General features: G+C 42.6%; 4 protein-coding genes across 5 annotated transcripts in view; all 4 read left to right on the plus strand.

Moving 5' to 3' along the window:
• The first annotated feature begins 695 nt into the window (after positions 1 to 695).
• LOC131280964 (zinc finger protein 16-like) lies at positions 696 to 3,875 on the plus strand. 2 transcript variants are annotated; one of them, XM_058310211.1, is made up of 4 exons: positions 696 to 867; positions 950 to 1,726; positions 1,807 to 1,952; positions 3,794 to 3,875. In XM_058310211.1, exons 1-4 carry the CDS (start codon positions 736 to 738, stop codon positions 3,834 to 3,836), a joined length of 1,098 nt encoding a protein of 365 aa, XP_058166194.1. In that variant the 5' UTR covers positions 696 to 735; the 3' UTR covers positions 3,837 to 3,875. The 2 variants fall into 2 exon arrangements, with proteins under 2 accessions (XP_058166194.1, XP_058166193.1); XM_058310210.1 differs by lacking the exon at positions 3,794 to 3,875 and adding an exon at positions 2,032 to 2,334.
• A 600-nt stretch (positions 3,876 to 4,475) lies between these two features.
• Positions 4,476 to 5,735, plus strand: LOC131293488 (zinc finger Y-chromosomal protein-like). Its single transcript, XM_058321565.1, has 4 exons — positions 4,476 to 4,544; positions 4,617 to 5,390; positions 5,472 to 5,617; positions 5,693 to 5,735. The coding sequence occupies exons 1-4, from the start codon at positions 4,476 to 4,478 to the stop codon at positions 5,733 to 5,735; spliced, it is 1,032 nt and encodes a 343-aa protein (XP_058177548.1).
• Positions 5,736 to 6,464: 729 nt separating this feature from the next.
• On the plus strand, positions 6,465 to 7,832 carry LOC131290913 (dolichyl-phosphate beta-glucosyltransferase). The gene is made up of 3 exons (XM_058320103.1): positions 6,465 to 6,634; positions 6,704 to 6,878; positions 6,940 to 7,832. Exons 1-3 carry the CDS (start codon positions 6,563 to 6,565, stop codon positions 7,674 to 7,676), a joined length of 984 nt encoding a protein of 327 aa, XP_058176086.1. The 5' UTR covers positions 6,465 to 6,562; the 3' UTR covers positions 7,677 to 7,832.
• A 3,767-nt stretch (positions 7,833 to 11,599) lies between these two features.
• LOC131282735 (tyrosine-protein kinase Btk29A) overlaps positions 11,600 to 21,382 on the plus strand; it is a 76,102-nt gene continuing 66,319 nt past the window's right edge. Inside the window, exon 1 of the mRNA XM_058312270.1 lies at positions 11,600 to 11,755. Within this exon, the coding sequence (XP_058168253.1) occupies positions 11,600 to 11,755 (156 nt within the window). The remainder of the gene's footprint in view (positions 11,756 to 21,382) is intronic.

The raw sequence follows: 21,382 nt of genomic DNA on the forward strand, positions 1-21,382 counted from the left end.
AGTTACATTTGTCATTATTTCTTAACACGATCAGCTATTTCTACTAAACTAAACACTCAAAGATTTTCGATTTTTCACTATAGAGCAGTAAGAATATTTTAGTGCTTCATACAAAAAACCCATCCCAATTTTTATCGGATTTGCCTGGTTTGTTTTCTTCTAAATGAAGAAAATTGTTTAACGAGGTGTTCCTATTATATGTTTATAGATAACGTTTTAAATACTTTATCTTTTCCCACTTTTTATGTAACTCTGCTATTTAGAAAGTTCCTCTCTCCATTATAAAGGGTTTGAAAACATTAAAGCATCGTTTAAAGTATCCGGCCGGCGCATTCGGTTTCTCTTAAATCATCTGGCTCTTTTTGGAAAACGTGTGCCGATCCCTGCTATAGATGGATGTTAACTACTAGTGAGGGACTGTGGAACGTTTGCAGCTATACCAATTTCAGAGGATTTTGTTGGATCATGTTCATGAATATACAGAAGATTTCTAATCAATTTTCTGTTTTCTCGAGAAAATAAAGTGAATGAAAATTTTATTTGCAACGGAGGTTTATTCAAACCATCAGTTGTCTACATGCGACTTCATCAAAACAATATGTATGTTTTCTTTTTTATTTGGACAGCGTTTTGACATTTCGACAAATTTTTGTTAGTAAACAAATGGCAGTATAGTTTTGCTTGATATTCTCCAATTTTTGCACCTTCATTGAATGTGTTAACGAAAGTGAAACCATGGCGTCTCGAATCAAAGAAATAGGAACCGTCTGTCGGTTTTGCTTGTGCAAAGAAGGATTAATTGCCATGTCGGATGCAATTGGTTCGGTGTTCGCTGCGGAGGACGTGCTGTATTACACGGGGATTCAGGTTCGTTCGTAGCTTCCTTAATGATTGTATACAATCACGCTTTGGGGCCAGGTTTGCTAAAGGGCCTTGGTTTGATTCGCAGATATCTGAAAAAGAAGAGCTACCCTACGCCATCTGCCATGTTTGCTGTAAAGTTATAAGAAACTCAGTCAGGTTTCGCAGCACGTGTTTGAAAAATGATACCATCATTAAAAAGCTACTTTCGTTACTAAAGGCAGAAAAAAGTACTAACGTACCCTTTGAGTATCCTGCTCCAAGCATGGGAACCTTCGGTGGAAACACCCCCAGAAGTAATACTGAGACAATAACGTTGGATGAATCTGATTCCGATGATTCTCCCCCATCGCTTCACGGAGAAGCTATGCAAGAGGCTTCGAATGATATTGCACCATCCGTAGAAAATGGGCAAAGAATAACATCTTCTACCACCGAAAAGGAATCTGTGGATCATGGGGGCTGTGTAGAGAATGAAAAAAGTACTTCCAATGAAATGATGAACCAAAATGACGAATCGGTGGATCTTATGTCGAAAGATGATAGTGATTCTGATAGCTCTCTGCCTTCACTGTATGGCGAATCTATGGTTCCTCCTGTTAAAAATGACTCATTTATTAAAGATGCGAACGAAGGCAAAGAAATGTGTCATTTATGCGGTACTTTTCAGCGCTATTTCTATAACCATATGAAACGAGTGCATCAGAAGAAGCATACGTTTTCATGCCCATATTGCCCGAAACAACTGTCCGAAAGATATCATCTTAAAGATCACATCAACACATGGCATAAGAAGCACATAAAGTTTACATGTCCACACTGTGGTAAAGGATACACTAATTATGACGGCTACTTCTACCATTTAGTAAGTATTCGTATAATTGCTTTTCCATAAAGAAATCGCACTAATAATTTAAAATCAAATATGCTTCGGTTAAATTTCAGGAAAACTCCCATGGAAAGAGCAACTCGTATGAGTGCGAAACATGCCACAAGAAATGGAAGTCTATCGATTCATACAGAAAACATAGGCGAACACATTCGGTGACTGCTATTACGTGTAAGGACTGTGGAAGGATTTATAAAAACAAGTAAGTCAATGCAAAATTTCGCATAAACCGTCAATGCAAAATTTCGCAAGAAATAAAAATATGTTTTTTATGTTTGTAGTGTAACATTCGAGCAACACCTACTTCAATATCATCCCACATAGGAATGTGGTGGGATCGGATTGTAAGCAACACTTGTCGAGATATGAATATTCGATGATTTTGTAGGAGCACTTTTGCTGCCATAATCGGGCTGGTTCAGAACAATTCGAAGTCACTTGAAAAGGACCTGTTTGTAAATCATGCGCTGTGTTTCTGCTGGCGTTAACGCTTGGTTTTTTTAGGATCCTCACATAGGCTAATGAAGTATTTTTCTATGTTGAGAACTATCGCAGCATTAAAAATTATTTAAATTATTTGTAACGGAGGATTATTCGAAACATTGATTGTCTACACTGAACTTCATTTTTCGTGTTTTCTTTTCTGTCTTGCGAACATTTTGACATTTTGCTACATGTTTGTTAGTAAACAAATGTATTGCGGCCTAGCTGCATTAGATATTTTCCAATCCTTGCACCCGATTCGGCTAGTTTTGATAGTACTTTCGTAACCGAAAGTTCAACTATGGCTCCTCGAATCAAAGAAATAGGAACCGTTTGTCGGTTTTGCTTGTGCCAAGAAGGATTAATAACTTTGTCAGAGGCGATCGGTCCGGTGTTCGCTGCGGAGGATGTGCTGTATTACACGGGGATTCAGGTTCGTTCGTAACTCCCTTCATGATTGTATACAATGAAAACAAATTCTAAAGGGCCTTGATTTGTTTCGCAGATATCTGAAACAGAAGAGCTTCCCTACGCCATCTGCCATGTATGCTGTAAAGTCATAAGAAACTCAGTGAGTTTTCGCAGCACGTGTTTGAAAAATGATGTCGTCTTCAAAAAGCTACTTTCGGTACTAAATGCGGATAACAGTGTTCCCGATTCTCTCGAGAAGACGGCTCCAAGCATGGCCACCTTGTTGAAAAACGCTGCCGGATGTAACACTGAGACAATAACGTTGGATGAATCAGATTCCGATGATTCTCTCCCATCGCTCTATGGAGAGGCCATGCAAGAGGCTTACGATGATATTGCATTATCTGTAAGAAGTGTAGAAAGCATAACATCTACTGCCGAAAAAGAATCTGGTGTTCATTCGCAAATTTCAGTATGTGAGGAGAACGAAAATAATGCTTCCAACAGTGTGGTGGGCCTAGAACCAATAACTGTGGACGATAGTGATTCTGATAGCTCTCTGCCTTCACTGTATGGTGAAAGTGAAGTTCCACCACCAAAACCTAAATATGTTACTAAGGATGCGAACGAAGGCAAAGAACAGTGCCATTTGTGTGGTACTTTTCATCCATATGTGAAACGTCATGTGGAACGAGTACATGAAAAGAAAATAGGGTTTAATTGTCCACATTGCCCGAAGCGACTGGGAGACAAATATCATCTAAAATCCCACGTAAACACATGGCACAAAAAGGTCATTATGTTTACCTGTGAGCACTGTGGTAAAGGATACACAAATTACAAAAGCTACACGTATCATTTAGTGAGTATCCATATTTTTTTCTTTTCTGTTTAGAAATTGAACTCATTATTGATAACGAATATGCTTTTGTAAAATTTCAGGCTAACTCGCATGGAAAGAGCGACTCATATGAGTGTGAAACATGCCACAAGAAATGGAAGTCTATCGATTCATACAGAAAACATAGAAAAGAACATTCGGTGACTTCTATCACTTGTAAGGACTGTGGAAGGATTTACCAAAACAAGTAAGTCAATGCAAAATTTCGCATAAACCCAGCAATAACAATATGTTTTTAATTTTTGTAGTGTAACATTCGAGCAACACCTACTTCAATATCATCCCACATAGGAATGTGGGAGGATCGGATTGTAAGCAACACTTGTCGAGATGTGAATATTCGATGATTTTGTTGGAGCATGTTCATGAATTGTTACAAGATTTACAAAGCCATCAGCGTTCTTCTAGAGGCATCTAGGGGAAACTGGAAAATTTTAAACGGCTTTTTTAGTTCCATAATTTGGTTCTGGTCATTTGGACGATGCTTGAAAAGGACTTGTTTGTAAATCATGTGCTTTGTTCCTGTTACGCTAAATAACGCATGGTTATTTAGGATCCTCATACAGTGCATGGTCATTTTAGTATTTTTAGTTTGAAGACCAACAGAAATAAAAATATAAATAATATTTGTAATAGAGGCCAGCCATTTTTTCGCTTTTTTCAAAGTGTTTTTTGCCTTTTGTATGGGACAGCGTCGAGAATACTGACAGGTATCGTCGAGAAATCGCAATACCCTCAAATATTTGACATTTTGCTACATGTTTGTTAGTAAACAAATGTATGGCGACATAGCTGCATTCGTTATTTTTATTCCTTGCACCAGGTTCAGCTTGTATCGACTGTATTTTCTTTAACGAAAGCTCAACTATGGCGTCCCGAGTTAAAGAAATAGGAACCATTTGTCGGTTTTGCTTGTGTCAAGAAAGATTGATGGCTTTGTCGGAGGCGATTGGTTCGGCATTCACTGCGGAGGACGTGCTGTATTACACGGGGATTCAGGTACGTTCGTAGCTTCCTTAATGATTGTATACAATGAATACTAATTCTAAAGGGCCTTGGTTTGTTTTGTAGATATCTGTAAAAGAAGAGCTACCCTACGCCATCTGCCATGTATGCTGTAATGTAATAAGAAACTCTGTTATGTTTCGCAGCATGTGCTTGAAAAAAGATGTCGTCTTCAAAACGCTACTTTCTGTCCTGAATTTCGATAAGAGTGCTCCTGATTCTATTGAGCGTACAGCTGCAAGCACCTTGTGGGAAACCGCCGTCGGGTGTAACACTGAGACAATAACGTTGGATGAATCAGATTCCGATGATTCTATCCCTTCGCTTTACGGAGAAGCTATGCAAGAAGCTTTGTCGGATACTGCACCATCGGTAGCAAGTGAGAAAAGGCTAACATCTACCGCCGAAAAGGAAGCTATGGATCATACATTAACTGGGGACTGTGAAGAGAATGAAAAAAGTACTTCCAATGAAATGATGAACCAAAATGACGAATCGGTGAATCTTATGCCGAAAGATGATAGTGATTCTGATGGCTCTTTGCCTTCACTGTATGGCGAAAGTGCGGTTCCCCCGCCGAAACCTAAATATCCTAAGGATTCGAACGAAGGCAAAGAACAGTGTCATGTGTGTGGTAGTTTTCACGTTGATGTTAAACATCACGTGCAACGAGTACATGAAAAGAAAATGGGACATGCTTGTCCATATTGCCCGAAGCGAGTGAACGATGGTTATCAACTCAATTCCCACATAAATACATGGCATAAGAAGGAAATCATATTTACGTGTCAACACTGTGGTAAAGGTTATATCAATCATAGCAGTTACGTGTACCATTTAGTACGTAATTACGATTATTCTTCAGTTTTCTTTTGGCTATAAACCTATCGTTAACAAGAAACTACCATGGTACATTTCCAGGCTAACTCTCATGGGAAGAGCGACTGGTATGAGTGTGAAACATGCCACAAGAGATGGAAGTCTATCGATTCATACAGAAAGCATAGGAAATCACATTCGGTGACTGCTATTACGTGTAACATTTGCAGAAAAACATACAAAAATGAGTAAGTATTGACTGCATATTATGTTTATCCTAGTTTCGTATATGTTCATATATTTTCATTTTTATTTTCTTTTAGAGCATCCTACGAGCAACATGTACTTCGATACCATCCAACATAGGCTTGTAGGTGGCTTGTTCATTTTACAGATCCGTTGAACCGATTTTATTTAATGATGAATATAAATTGACTTTGAAATAAACTAGTACGCATGTCCAGGATGCACATCAAGTGTATTTCATTATGATATTCATCATTTTAGTATGCAGGATTTTTTGCAATGCATCGTAGAACGTTAAATAACGCTTTCGATTCATTTCACGTTTGCGTTTTTGACAACAATCACAACAGTTTGACCTAGCTGGATTTAAATGAAATAAAAAGCGATAAAATAAACACATAAAATAGGCATTGTTAACCGGGCCAAAACTGGTACACAGGTGGGCCAAAAGAGCGACAAAAAGTGTGTTGGGAAATTGATTTTTTTGAGTGAAACATGAAATATATAAATTTTATTGAATGCTTAGATAGCTTCTCTACATTACTATAAGAAGTTTTTCGTTACATGATCGATACAATGAATGCAAAATTTCTTTTGTGGATACCCTCCACTAAGTGTGACAAAAGTGAAACTTTTACCTTACCGGTTGTTTGTAAAATTCAAAATGACAAACGATAAGTTTTCGTTTGGCAGCACTGGCTTGCGACAACGCTGCACAATTTGCCGATGTGTTTCACGATGACGTTTGAATGTTTTGGAAATCGGCTTTTTTTACGCGTTGTGTGGCAAAAATACCGCACGCACAGTTTGCTGTTGCAACAGTCGAAGAACAAACGGTGGCTGTGTAGATATCGGGTGTTTCACATTCTCGGAAACGTATTATAATTTGGTGATTTAAATTTTCCAACAATGAATTAAAGGTTTGGCAAGAGTGATAAATTGCAATAATGTTGACCACCGAGTTTGTTCAGTTGGTCCTGCTTTTTGGCTCCGGTTCCGTGTTTTTCTTGTTCGTAGTGGTAAGTAGGTGATGTTTTGGGTCATGTTACATACCTTAATTTGATGCCCTGTGGTTTGCCATCTTTTAGCTAGGAATAATTTTGAAAGTCACAACTACGGCCTTTCCAAAAATTATTCGCTTCAAGGATGAACAGTTTTATACGGACCCCACCAGCGGGGAAAACCTGCCCTTCCCATCGCTCGCTGACGAACCAACGTTGAAACTAAGCGTTATCATCCCTGCCTTTGACGAGGAAAAAAGACGTATGTTATTGCATTACTATAGAAAAGGTTTGCATTCAATGATACCGATTGTAAATTTTAGTGCCCATAATGTTAGACGAGTGTCTGGAATATCTCGACGAACGGTCGCGTAAAGAGAAAGATTTTACTTATGAAGTGATCGTCGTCAGCGATGGAAGCCGCGACCGAACGGTGGACGTAGCGCTGGAATATGTTAAACGGCACGGTACAGAAAAGGTGCGTGTCTTGGCACTGGTGCAAAATCGTGGCAAAGGAGGTGCCGTACGGATGGGTATGTTGAGCAGCCGTGGCGAGTTTTTGCTGTTCGCCGACGCAGACGGTGCCACAAAGTTTACCGATTACGGCAAGCTCGAGCGAAGTATCGCACAGCTGTGCGGTAACGACTGGCACCGGGATGCACTGGCCATCGGTTCGCGGGCCCATCTGGAGGAGGAAGCGACAGCCAAGCGGACGTTCTTTCGTACGATCCTGATGCATGGGTTTCATTTTCTCGTGTGGACGTTCGCGGTGAAACGAGTACGTGACACGCAGTGCGGCTTCAAGCTGGTGACGCGTTCGGCCGCCCGCAAGCTCTTCCAGGTGATGCACGTTGAACGGTGGGCGTTCGACGTGGAGCTACTGTTTATCGCCCAGTCGTACAACATTCCGATCGAGGAAATCGCCGTCAACTGGACAGAGATCGAGGGTTCCAAGTTGACCCCGTTCTGGTCGTGGCTGCAGATGGGGCGAGATCTGATGCTGATTTGGTTCCGGTACGCCATCGGGGCCTGGCAGTTGCGCAAAGAGCATTCGAATTAGGTAGCAACCATCCCGGTACCAGTTACTGGCCGATAGTTTAAAGCATTTTCTTTCTTTTCGTTTAGGATAGGATTCTGAGAAAGAGCTATTTTATTATAAGTAAACTGGATGTGTCCAATAAAAACAAAAAAAGCTTATGCCCGCTTGGATACTGCATTCCTTTGGTTTTCGACGCCGATCAAATTGAAGTTTTACACTTGACAGTTCGATGAAGTCCCAGCATCAATTTACAGCACGGTTCGTCGCTCGTGTTGACATTCGCCCAAACTGCCAGCAGCTTGTGTTTCTTTTTCTGCCCGCTGCTGTCAAAACAACAAGCGCGACTCGCTACGGCGGAACGCGAGATCGCGAGAAGTGTAGCGCAGAAAAACATCACACACAGTCCTTGCGTATTTTCGGCGAGAGTGTAACGCAGTTCTGCAGCATCGTGTTCCGTAGTTTGTTAAACGATTCCATGTGTTTCTGGGGTGCGTAAGGTAAAGTGCATTGGTTTTTAGTGCGGTTTGGTGGGCTGATGTACTCTCGCAGCATAGTCAAAACACACATACACACGAGTGACGAGTCCCCCAAACTGCCCGTTTGTCAGTCGCGTTCCGGTGCTGGATTGCTTCTTTCGCCGTAAGTTGATCGCTAGTCGAAGTCTGGAAGTTTTTCCATAGCGTGAAGAATAATTCGTACCGTTGAGATCATTCTCCATACCCACACACAAACTCACACTGCCAAGCGTTTGTGGTTCCCAATTGTCGTCGTTGTCGTGCGCTACCGTGTGGTTCTTGGCTGCCAGACGTACGAAAAAAAAAAACCGGAATGACGGAAACGGCGGCGCGGACCAGTCGAAATCTCCATTTCCAGCCGCTCGTGCGTAGGCTGCAATCAAGTCCTGCCTTAACTTAACGAGAATGTTCCGCTCGATGGAACCGCCCGGCGGTGGTGGTTCACGGGCTGTACGGTTCGCTTCTTTCGCGTAGTGTGTTGCGTACGGTCCCGCGATCAAGTGTTGCTCCGGTTCGCCTCGACCGCCTCGAAGGGTCAGCCATCGGTCATAGGGCACACCGCGGACAACCATGTGCGGCGACAGTGCTCCATCGGTGTGTACGCGCAAATAAATTCGCACCCGCTCGCAATCGGCTCGTGCTTCCTGCTGCCCTTCAAGGATAAGACCAGTTGCGTGCGACGGTGATAAGTGGTTTCGCAGCGCACAATCAACTCCATTGTGAAGAAACCGGGAGAAAACGATCGAGAACAGATTGACGATGGAGCGAAGAAGAAGTTGGTGACCGCAAATCTAGTTAACCCAGCGTTGCTACGCCAACGCACATGCGAAACACATGTGGCTGGCCGTTCACAGTTGCACAGAAGAAGGGGGAAAACAACAAGATCGCTACCGCCGAGTACCAACAGCTCCGTCGAGTGCTGTTGGTACTGGAAATGTAGAAGTTTAATTTAGAATCAGGAACGACACCAGTGCAATACAACGATCGTGCCATTCCTTATCTGCCATTCTTACTTTAGAACAATCTTTTTCAGCTTATCGAGAGCATTGAGTGAATCAGCTGTAAATCAAAATCGTTGTTACTCATCGCCATTATTGATGAGTAGCCTACTTTGCACCTCTAAGAAAATCATCACTTTCACCTGGCTTCTTTTTCCTGGTCCGTACGCTAACTCCTGTTTTGTAACAAAGCTTTTATTTCTTTTCATTCCCGCACCATTGCTGCTGTTCCTTCGATTTGTCATCAGTTTTTGAGGGAAAGCACCATCCCCGGAGGAGGGGCTCGTCACCACCCGCATCCAAAACATTAACGTCCGATTGCGTGGAATGGCTACGATTTCCGCTTGGAGGGCAGACCGGTTTTTGCATGATATTGGTCCAGTGGCCAATTGAGCATTCTTCTTCTTCTCGCCATATGTCCCCTATCGTGACTGGACAGGTGGCTAAAGAAGTACCTACATCCAGGGGAATGAAAAAGATTGGTTGAGTCATCCATCCATCGAACACCTTTTGATTGATTTCGGACAACCTTCTTCAACTTGCGCCGGAGGTAAACCGGATCCTTTCCCTTGTACGGACTTGGCAATTTGTTACACCTGAAGGGCCTTTACACCTGAAAGGTTCAGTTTTCCTTTTCGTGTGTGTGCGTATTCCGCTTTCCACTGCCAACCGGTGTGATGTGATGTCATGCCAGAAGAATGCATCGATTTCTGCAAAGGTATGTGCAGTGGTCCAACGGCATCTTGGTGACGATGGTGTGTGATTTAAATTCCTTCTTTCTATCCATCCGGCTTGAACCTGGAAGGGTTGTAAAGGGCTCCCTAAAACGATCATGCATGCTTTCCATGAGTCACAGAATGTGTCTTTAAATGCCCCATTTCTTGACTCACACTGTTGGATAAGAGTTTCTTTGCAGTTGTTACGATGCGAGCAAGTAGGGATGTATGCATAATCATTTTTAAAGTATTCTGATAACAAAAAGCAATGCTTTCTCAGCCCGTCTTGGGACCGATTTCAAGTCAAAACTCGCGCGAAACCAAGACATCGCATGGGGGAGAGGATATAGCTCCACAAACAGTCAGAACTCGCCGGCGGGGCGAAGATCACCCACCGACTTGGAAACCGCTGTTCCAAGAATTGCCGCTCGGACGTGGTTTCTCGTTCGAGCGAAACAAATAAAACTCTCGATCGATGCGATCGGAACAAATCTGAACGTTCGCTGAATTAATTATGCCATTGTGTCGCGCCCAGACCGCGCCGCACTCTTTCTCCCTTGGGCCAGTGCCACGCCGTGGCCATACTTGGCAGTTGAAGCAAAATAAAAAAAAAACGAAACAGAAACGAAATGAAAAGGAACTAAAACAACCCCTCAATCCTGTCGCCATGCGAATCCGCCCGTATCCGCATTATCTCCCGAAGTCCCAGGTCCCAGACTTATGGATTGACCAGTGCCTTTTTTCGCTAATGCCTATGCAAATGAACCGGTTCCGGGCCGAGTTCGGAGGTGGAACTTGGTTTTTCTTCTTTTCCAGCTGCGTGTCAAACGTGTCGTTGACGTGTTTTTCAGTCAGATTTCCCCCCTTTGGTTTGAAGTACGTTGTAAATTTTGGGCCTTTGGGCTGTTTTGGTATGGTGATACGCGTCGAATGCCCAGCAGGGAGTCATATTTGATTCTTTGGATGTCTTCCAGATTATCAGTATCGGTTGAGGCTGATGCAGTTGGAATAGTTTCCTCCGAGCGCTTGTGTTTGTTTGGTTTTCCTCTGGTGCGCTCCTTGGTGTTCAAAACACACCTTTTATTATTCTACAGTGTCTTTCCGACGCTCGGTTCTTCTATGGCCGTCCCCGTCGTGATAATCTACCCTCGGTGGACAATTATGTTGCTGCGCACGATAAGAAGATTGTAGGTCATCGATTAAATGTTAATCGCAGCGATGAACAAATCATCTCGCTGGGCAATGATTGATCGTTTTGTTTTTGCTTGTCGTTTCCCAGAAGGTGCGTATCTAGTTGGTCGTTTGTGTTGTGACCAAATGGTTAAAAAATGAGCTGAGGCGGTTTTCCTTTTGAAGCATGAAACAGTGTCACCAGTTACGAGTTAATTTGTTGGTGCGTTTAGTCGCAAGTGAATGTGTATCGTAAGCGATCGCGTGTGAATCGGAGCTGGAAAATGTGCATCGTTGGGTGAAGGAGCGTAGTCAGCCCATTTATCCTCGGTGACCGGTGGCCATAAGGGAACCATCCCGCTACCATCCGCTTCGCAGCAGCTTGGTGCGAAAGTAGGGAAACACATTATAGATAAGCCATAGGTTTCGGGTCCCGAAACGGATCCCACCAGTCTCTGCTAGTCGATGCCGGAACTAGTCAGTGCAGCTAGTCCATTAACAATAGCAACCGGAAGCAGTGCAAGCGGCAGGCGCCCCGCACGACGATGATGACCGAACGGCGCAGCGATTTCGTGCTGAAGGGCGGCTACATGGTGAAGCGATCGCAGAACAAGAAACGCTTCACGCCGGTCAACTACAAGACGCGCTGGTTCGAGCTGACGCGCTTCTATCTGTCGTACTACGACATCGGGAACCTGGAGGTAAGTGAAGCGTGGCCACCCGCCCTCCCGCGATGCCCGGACGACTCGTGGCTGATACGTCCCTACTAACGATGGTGCAAATAGAAAAGAACAAAAAAAAAAATCATTCAAACACACGAACACACCCATACGAAACGTCAATTAATCCCAACACAGATCTTTTAATTTGAGTCGCGAGAGCATGGTGGCGATCGCGAACGATCGTTAACATAGTCGCAGGAATGGATTTGTTTTTGTTCTCATCTCGATTTCGTTCCATTCTACCACGCTAGTTTGTGATTAACTTAGATGCTGCCCTAAACAATACTAATTAAGGATCGATCGATTGAATCGTTCTTGCTTGCGATTGAAAGTTAAACACATGCCACTCAACATGTACAATTGGTTACGGTTACCGTATTTAACGGATTTGTAGGGCGCTATTAATTTGCCAGAATATTGCAATTATTCATCCAATATCAGTTTATTTCAATTTTTTTTATTCAGAATTAAACATATTGGCTTTTGTTGACATTATTTAAAAACGATTTTTGTGTAGATAAAGGTTATAAAAGCGAACTTTAACTATGTTAATACTGCGACAAAAACCTTTACAAACTGGTGAGTTTTTTTTTCTACAACTAGAAAACATATAAACAGAAATCAGTATGATTTACGTTTAGCTTATCAAACTTATCTTTATCTATCTTTACTTAACGTTATCTTATCTATCTTTTAACATATTCGTGTCGTTACACTCAGAAAAATAAGAAAATATTGTTCCTTTGGAAATCTTAACTTAATGTGAGCTAACTAAAATAAGCCCATCTGGTTTCGTCAGATATGGTAACCAATTTTAGCCATTGTTGTATTGTCTAAAAAAGGAAAGGGGCTTAGTTTATCAAATTTCGTTGAGATAAATCTTTTAAAAATATATTGAATAAAAGTTTGAGCAATAACAATTTGATAACTGGTTTGTAAAATAAAAGATCAAACAGCATCTTGCAACTTATTTCGACTTAAATATTAAAAAAAACCATAGTCCTTTGGTCATAAGAGCAAGTTTATGTTCATCATGGACTATTGCCAGTAGGTGTTGAAACATTGCTGGCCAAATTGAGTCGATTTGTTTTTCGCAATTTAAACTCACACCACACACCCTAATCTGCCCGAAACACTAAGCGTCAAGTGCAAACCATCATACAGAACATACAAAAAAAAAACCTAACCATCATCGCACGATCGTCATCTCTTCATCGCTTCATCGCCCGATCATGTGTTGTGTGCGCCTTCCATCGATCATTGTCATCGCCGCCGTGCTTTGCTGTTTGGGAAAGGGCGACGCGACGCCACTCAATTAACCCATAGTGCTTTCGATCAATGAATGTACCTAACCTAACTGTGTGTTTCCGCGTGTTGTTGGATGTGTGGTTCTGGGATTGATGATGGGGTGGGAGTGGAAGGAAAGAGGCCGCATCGGTAAACATCGTACTAATCGGCGCCTGGAACTTCGGCGTTCGACCACCCAGTGTCGCCGTCCCCAACGCTCACATGTCGATAGCCGATAAAAGATACACCCGAAAAGCCGTGCGAGACTGCAATCGATCAATGTCAGCGTGGCGAAGGTGGACGCGCAAAATTGCGATTTTGGCGGGACTTCGTAATGCCAGCAATGGGATCCCTATCCGGTTGTTGTTTGTGTTCTGTTTTTTTTCCGTCTTTCCTTGTTCTTCCTTTCAATTTCCTTTTTTTTCATCCCGTGTTGAGATGAGTTGTTCTGCTTGTGTCCTTTATCCCGATGCCCAGCAAATATACCCTGTTTTTGCTTAATCTTCTTTTTAATTCATCTTTTTAGTGAAGAATGAAGATAATTTAATGAAGCATTTAAATAACTTTTGGTTACCTCATGTGTTAAAGCCAAACACACATTGACAAAAAAAAAAAAGGCAGACAATCAGATATTACTTATTTGTAACGTGAATGTGTGCGGAATGTTTAATGCGTGTGAACTAGAATAGACGAGAAAACCCTTTCGCTAGGAAAGTGTTGCATGCCTCTCGAAGGACTGCTCGTGGACAAACCGGTTGCGATAACGTTAGGATGTTCCTACAACCCAACCAGGAGGGTAAATAGTTTGCGATTTTGTGTGTAACAAAGAAGGTAAATAAAATGAAAGGTTTTCTTTCCAATAATTGCATAAAATAGTACACTATTTGCATGAAACTATTCGTTTGCACATAGAACAGTAGCTCTACCCAGAATGTATTACTTGTTGTTGCACTTCCTAGTTCTTTAGATTTTTCAAAAATACGAACAATCGTGCTTGGAATAGTTTAAAAGGCATTATTAATATGTGTATAATGAATTGGGATTATGTAAATATGTCTCTCTTAGCCCTCTATCTCACCTCATTTATCGCTCGTTTATTCGTATGACCGATTACGTCGTTCACGATCGTACTGTTTGTTCGACAATAAAATTAACAATCACCAACGAGTGATCACAATGTTCGTCGTGGCATAGGCGAACCTTTCCAAATACATCCCTCTCGACGCGGGATGAGGTATCAGGTTGTTATCGAAAATCTGCCTCGCTTGTCTCCTTTTAATTATCCAATCCCAACCCAAAGGTTGTGAAGATGTTCCCCATAGATTGCCACATCGATCGACCACCACCACGATCCGGGGTTTCTAACAAGCCGATTAAAGAAGCCGCTATAAATCGCGTTGTCTAGTTGGGGTTCTGAACTTCCCTCGCTGAACCCCTTCTCCTCCTCCGGCAGGCGGCAAACAACAAACAAACAAATCATTTGAATACAAAAAAAAAAATCGCCATCGAAGCGGAAACCGTTCAGCTGAAAAGGGGGAGAAATTTCGGTGCGGAAAAATTGGGGATCAAAAAAGACGAAATAATTCGCCGAACAATATCAGCGTGTCGGGACGCTGTGAAGCTGCGCGACTTTAGACACGCAAATGTAACAGCCTTCAGTATCACCTCCCGAAAGGGTGGGGAGGGGCGCCATCGTGCGGCAGGGGCTGGGAAAAAGAGCGATGGGGGTGGGAAGGTTATCCGAAAGGATTCAATTTGTGTTGCGCCCTCCGAAACTCGGCCAGCTAATGATTCACTCGGGCGGCGAGCGGCGTCTGTTAAAGAGTGTGCGATTTAATAAATTTGATATTTACTCCAATCCCGCGATCGTAACGGGCCGATATCGCTCAAAAAAAGCAAACGCTTTCGAACGCGTTTCTTAAGACGCGCCGAGTCCGATCGGGAAGGCGGGCGGGCGGTCAGGTTCCGTTGCTCGCCGGTGGTCCGAATCCGAGTGTCAGCGGTGATTATGTTTTAGCGGCGAATTTTAGCGGATGTGCGCGGTTTGGCTCCCATTTTCCCCCCTCTTCTTCTTCTTCTTTCCAGATAGAGAGATGCGCCAAGACGTGTGGGGTGGTTGATATTTTTTCGTTCCTTTTATTTGAATTATACCTTCGCATCCGACTTTGCGCCGATAATATGGTGGTGGGTTGTTTTTTTATCATTAAGAATTGGACATGTTAAATGTTGTTGATGTGCGTTTTTTTCCTTCTCCCTGCGGAGCAAAATATCTTCAGCAGGCCGGGAAAAAGATGATGATGATGATTGTTTTAATATATTTTCGCAAACGCTTTGTGTTCTCGGCGAAACAGGCGTTGATCGTCGGCGTGCCAAATTAATCCCACTTTGGCGGTAAGGTGATATATAAAATGCAACAAAAACCTCACCCCTTCCCGTAAATCTATTTTAAACAAACGAAACCGACAAACTGACATCCGGAATATTGCGGAGCGGCCGGATTCGATTGAAGTTTCCGAATCGGTGACCGATGGAAACGACACGAACGGAATTCCCACGATCACCTTCTTGCGCGGGACATCTCGCAAGACACGCAGTTTTTTTTTGCGATCCCCCTGCCACCGATCGTGCAAGTCAAAGGCTTCTGCCCACCTTCGGCGGGACGTGTATACATATTTCTACGAATTAGCGCCCGTGATTCATCGGATCATTTCTCCCGCGAAAGAATGGAACCCGGGTGGTGTCGGTTTCTCCGCTTTTGTGTTGTCGTTTATGTCGTTTACGGGTGACAAGTTTATTGTCGTCGAAGCTCATCTGAGTGATATTCAACCCCTGTGAGTATTAGCGGGCGAGGATGCCGTGGATGGGGGTGCATTTCAATTAGCATATTTAACTTTAATTGTTTCGCGGAACAATGGATGCTTTTGCGAATCATTTCGCGGTTGTAAATAACTATTTTTCGGACAGATTCATTTTAGTTGCTTGCGATATTTTATGCAGGTTGTGGATATTATCTCACTTCTCAATAAACATGTTTCCTATACTTCCCATTTCCTTAGTCATTTGATTTATGTTTTGTAAAGTTAATTGTCTATTTTCATAACTTACTTATATTGTCTACGGTTAACCCGCGTCATGCCTTCTCGTTCATCCAATCAATTATAACAGCAGAGAATCCCTGTTGTGCAATATTTGCCTCCGCTTTATTGTCCATAGCGACCAAGTTCAGTTTTCTTATCATATTCGCGCGCCAACGTCTTGTGTCCTCGAACCCTTGGGGGAGTTAAATGCCACCCACCATTCACCAGCAAGTGGTGCAGACCCGTTTTTATTGTCCCATCTCATCAACCCCTTATCCCCCACCACCCCATTCAGTGACCTCTGTAATAACTGCACACTCGGTGTGCGCGCAATCTATGTGATAAGTGGTCGGCTCGCAGAAAGAAAGCATAGCGCTTGGGACGTTAAAAATAAACTCTCGGAAGGACACGGAAATGGAAGCACAAGGACCTGGCGGAGGAAACAGGGAGTGCCGTCACGCGAAATGAGGTCGATGGTCTATTGCACTGTGTCGTCGTAGTCATTCGGGACGCGCCGAACTAAAACAACAAACAGCGCGCCAGAGAGAATACATACAAACGCCCAGGATCAACAACGAGGGCCAGGGCGCGCTGGAAGTAAATAAATGACGATAGTTTGCCCCTCCCCGCTCACCAACCAACCCCGCTCCGCCAGCTTCGGCGGGTGGGCTGGGTGGCCACTTGTTAAACAAACGCCATCTGGGACGGAGTGCCATCGAGGACGCCTTTCATGCGCACTGAATAGGAAGTTCCGTGCACAATCCGGGAAAATATTGTCCTAAACGGCTGTCTCCGTAAAAACTTTTTGTTGAAAAGTTGTTTTCCACCGTATCTTCTTAATTTTGAATCGTTGTTTCTAACTCAAATTTTAAAAAATGTAAGGTTTTTTGTCATATCCTTTTGCAATAGTTCTTTTTTTATTCTATTTTCAAGTATTTAAGAATATAATAAATGGAATAAAACTATTAAGTAAAACATTGTAAATTAAACTTTATTTTAAACTAACACGTTAAAGATAGGAAAGCACACTTGCAAACAATTGAAAAGAATTGAAAATAACTTAGAAATTGATATTAAAACTCCATGAAACTGAAATAAATTTAATAAATTCAATAAGGCTTTGATAAAAGCGAAGATTGGATAAATATTAGTATTAAAGCCTTTTCTTGTTAATTGATGTAATTTACTAACATATTCATTACATACACACCAAATTTATTTAAATAACATTTAAAATTTTTTTCAACGCACAATTATGGTAATAGTGATTATTTCTATGGTAGAATTTTGTAGCAGAAATTTCTCTCCAGGTTTTGTGTTGTATAACTTTTCAGAGGGCTCTGTTATTACATGTTTCTCTGTTGAATATATTGAATATTGTTTTTTTTTTAAATATTTATTTGAGCATGTTGGGCGTTGCCGTATTATAAAAAATGTTTTTAGTATTGAATGATTTATGTTCATGGACAGTTTTTTTTTTCGTAATTTTATTATGAAGATTTTCAAACCACGATATGCATACAGTTTTCAGTATATCTTTCGGGAAATGAACAATTTCAAGTGACGTTTGAATCAATTTTTTTAATGTCTTTCAATGGTACTGCATTTATTATCTCAGGGGGTTAATGTTAAGCTCCTCATTATCACAACTTGTCGTTTCCTAATCCCGAACAATTCTCCTCGCGCTGATTGCTCTCTTCACGCGTGTTGGTATGAATTATTTCAATCACGAGCCCCCTTGACAGCGACCAAGATTCTCATTACAGTTGCTCATCTGTGTCCTTCTGCTTCGATTCCTTGACACATCGTTGCACACACGCGTGCATATGGGACAAAGTGCATACTGTCTCGTACAGATTTTTCCAGTGAATCGCCTCCCTCAATGTTCCGCTGTAGGCATGCCATTGCAACCAACACACCCTGGTTGCGCTTGGTTTGGGGAGAGAAAATTCGATTAAAGATGCGTCGACGATTGCTGACGTGGGTACTCGACACGGTGGCGGACGGTTTCACGGAAAACGCGTGTACCACGCAAGGATGATTCACCACACCCGGCCCTCCCGCGAGGGGGCTTGTCTGAAGAGGGTGGGCACGACGTCGCAGCCGTATTCTCCCCTAAAACTTTCCAAATGTACCCGCCGGCCTGGGAATGATGCACGTTCCCTTTAATCGCCGTAATGGTTAATCCCCTCGCTAGACACGCAGGGAGAAGGTGAGAAAAAAACACGGTAGAACGGGGTTGAGACTCCCTTGTGACACGACTTTTTTTAAGGGTCTTTCGAAATGTCTCTATGTTGGTATGTTACATTCCAATGTTTGGGTTTCGCAAGCTTAGTAGTACGCCTGTGAAACGTTGTTCGCGTGGTTATGGTTGTATCAGTGTGAGCTAGTGGTGAACTGATAAACCCTCGGCAATTGATCCTTGGCTCGTTTTCAGCAAGAACTTTTCGTCAACGGCAAAACATTGCGTTGAATGGTAACGCTTGACCTAACAGAAAATGTTCACTGAGTTAGCATAACATTGGGAAAAAAGCATTTCAATCATTCACATGAATTTTTCTTACAAAAACTGAAAGTATTTTGTGTGGAGATTTTCAAGGCAAGTTGTTAAATAGACCGAATCTATTCACCACAAGGTAAACGTTGTTGTCCTGTCAAGGGTTATATCAGGGAAAACTCTCTCCATCTATCACACACATACCTATAACAATTGCCGTTCGGGAAAGTCCTAGCACGATGTACAAGTGTTTGTACAACCATCCGAAGGGTGGTGCAGTACGCCTTCTTCGCTAGTGTTGGTGTACGGGCCGGGCCCCTCCGGGCTTCGCAGTTAGGGTGTCGATTTTCCGGCAACGACGACGACGGAAAAAACGCGTCTACCGTCGAGCCTGTGTTGGTGCCAGGAAAATCAGCACCAGGAGCCGCCCTATCCTGTTTGCAAGCGGGCAAGAAAAGAAAAGAAAAGAAAAAAAAAGCCACACTAGCAAAACCCGACCGCAAACCGTTCGCAGCAGGCGGCTCTTCCGTGCGTTGCGTTAGTTTTGTTGTTTCGTGCGAATCGAAAAGCCGTCCGGAAGCGATCCAAGTCGGCGTGATTTTCGTGCTACCTTCCCGTGCGTTTGCTGGCGAGTTTCCCATCAATGTATCCTGTGTGAAAATCGGTCAGATTGTCTTTGCTAGCTTTGGCATACCGCTGAAGGAAGCCTAATCGTAGATAAAAGGCGTTTCATGTCCGGCGCTTTAAGTGTAGTGAATCGTGTTCAATTTTTCCGGCTTCCGTTTGGAAAAAAAAATCTGAAATCCAATAGGTGCTGAAGAAAAAGTGTCAGCTAGCTACAGCCTGTCGTAGTCTGTAGGAGTGAATTTGTCGGGAAAACATATTGGGATTAGTGAACGTGTCGGAGAGGGCATTGATTTTCCCGTTTTTTTCATCCTTTATAAGTGGAAACCGATTCCCTCTGAAACGTTTTCGAGCGAAATGTGCATATTTTCTGCACCCGCCAACCGCAACCGTGTTCCGAAAAGTGTTCATAAAATGATCTTCCTATTGTGCCAAGGTTTGTGAGGTGTGTTTTACGCTACACACATATGCTCCATGATTATTGCGTAGTAAAGTTCGGTATCCCACGAAGGCTGGCGGAGATAAAAATCCTTTGAAGGTTGGTGGAAGACAACAACAAAAAAAAGGAACACATCATCAAAATCATCCTTCCTGAGAGCTGCTGCGGATTTGATGAATTGTGTCTGTGCTCGTGCGACGTGTCTTCGGTGGGAGTAAAAGCGGGCGGGACACACTGTGTTACACTGTGTGCGTTTCCTCTCTATCTCTCTGTTGACCAACAGTCCACCCCTTGGTCGATAATTTTCATCTGCATCTCCAAACCAACACGCATCCTCCCGGAGTCGGTTCGTTGTTGTTTGTATTTTCCGAAGCCGGTTAGACGATCGGGAGGGAAAAGTTGAGCCGTGGGAAGGAATAATTAAAAATACAAAACAAGACAATAAAGTGACGAAAGACTGAAGTGTGAAGGTGGCGTTGTCATTGTTCGAGGTGAAGGATTAATTGTGAGTTTCAAACGAGTTGTTTGAAGCTACATTCGATAGAAAATTAAAGGTATGTCAGCTTAATATTTCTGCTACATAAATTACTTGTCAAAATCATGTATGCAAATAAATTTGTTGTAAAACATAATATTCGTTTATCCAGATAGGGTACACTTTTCCATCATACCTTTCTATTACGTTTTCCCCTGTGTTTTACTACCAAAAACCTTTCTTTCTCGAAAGATACAATCGGTGCGATTGAATTTATCACTTTAAAGCGCATCGTTCCTTGAGCTTTTCCAACTTTCCATGCTGTCCGCCGTTTTAGGTTCAGTTGCCCTTGCTAGGGGTAGAGAATCCGCCCCGGTATGCCCTTTTCGGCATGTGTGTGTGTGTGTGCGCTTCGGTATTCGGTCGCTGCTTCCGTGCGCAATAGTTCCGTTGGCAGGTTCCACTCGATGTGCGGTAGTTTCAGCAATTTTCTGCCTGTCTTTTTGCCACCAGGTTGAGCCTATATCCGTCCTTTTTGGCACCGGGCCAATCTAATCCCCGGTTCGGGAAAATGGTTTAAAACGGTTCGTCCGGACGGCAGTCGTAGCACAAGAAGAAGTGGTTGAAAATGGACCTTGTGGCCGTCGCAAGTCGACCCAGATAAGATTTGGCGTGTGTGTGTACGACTGTTTTGTTTCGGTAGTGTGGTGGGTTGTGGTATTTTTTGTGGGTTTATTTTTGTTATATTTAAATAATCGTTCCTATCGATAAAGTTCTCGATACGCTTGGTTTCGCACAGAACTTCATGATAACGGCATGTTGGCTACTAATGTTTATTGAGTTCGAGGTCATACCGTAGGCTATATCATATGTTTTGGCGACCGGCTTACTTTTTTTAACATGTTGACTGTCATTGCTATCATTTTCGATTGCCAGCTGTCAATAGTTCTAAAAAGTTTTTATCCCATAAATGAATGAAAATGAGAACTTAAAATTAAAGTATTATGAAAAATGAATTCTTTGGGAAGGTAAGTCTTGGCTTGGCCTTCGAATATCGTTGGTTTAACAAAATGTTATAAACAAATTTTATCAAAAAGATCAAGATTGTGCTAAAAACGCTTGGCAGTAAAAAACTTGTTTTTAATATTAGTACAGTTTTCATGTTCAAAACTTATTAGAACTGATTGCTGCTGTCACCCACTTTTGG

The sequence above is a fragment of the Anopheles ziemanni genome, chromosome 2, assembly GCF_943734765.1.
Source record: "Anopheles ziemanni chromosome 2, idAnoZiCoDA_A2_x.2, whole genome shotgun sequence".
NCBI lineage: Eukaryota > Metazoa > Arthropoda > Insecta > Diptera > Culicidae > Anopheles > Anopheles ziemanni.

Coding starts and splice junctions, on each gene's coding strand:
- LOC131280964 (XM_058310211.1), top strand. CDS start 736: ATGGCGTCTCGAATCAAAGAAATAGGAACCGTCTGTCGGTTTTGCTTG. Junction 1,727..1,806: donor ACGGCTACTTCTACCATTTA/GTAAGTATTCGT, acceptor GTTAAATTTCAG/GAAAACTCCCATGGAAAGAG. Junction 1,953..3,793: donor GGAAGGATTTATAAAAACAA/GTAAGTCAATGC, acceptor TAATTTTTGTAG/TGTAACATTCGAGCAACACC.
- LOC131293488 (XM_058321565.1), top strand. CDS start 4,476: ATGGCTTTGTCGGAGGCGATTGGTTCGGCATTCACTGCGGAGGACGTG. Junction 4,545..4,616: donor TGTATTACACGGGGATTCAG/GTACGTTCGTAG, acceptor TTTGTTTTGTAG/ATATCTGTAAAAGAAGAGCT. Junction 5,618..5,692: donor AGAAAAACATACAAAAATGA/GTAAGTATTGAC, acceptor ATTTTCTTTTAG/AGCATCCTACGAGCAACATG.
- LOC131290913 (XM_058320103.1), top strand. CDS start 6,563: ATGTTGACCACCGAGTTTGTTCAGTTGGTCCTGCTTTTTGGCTCCGGT. Junction 6,635..6,703: donor TGTTTTTCTTGTTCGTAGTG/GTAAGTAGGTGA, acceptor GCCATCTTTTAG/CTAGGAATAATTTTGAAAGT. Junction 6,879..6,939: donor CTTTGACGAGGAAAAAAGAC/GTATGTTATTGC, acceptor TGTAAATTTTAG/TGCCCATAATGTTAGACGAG.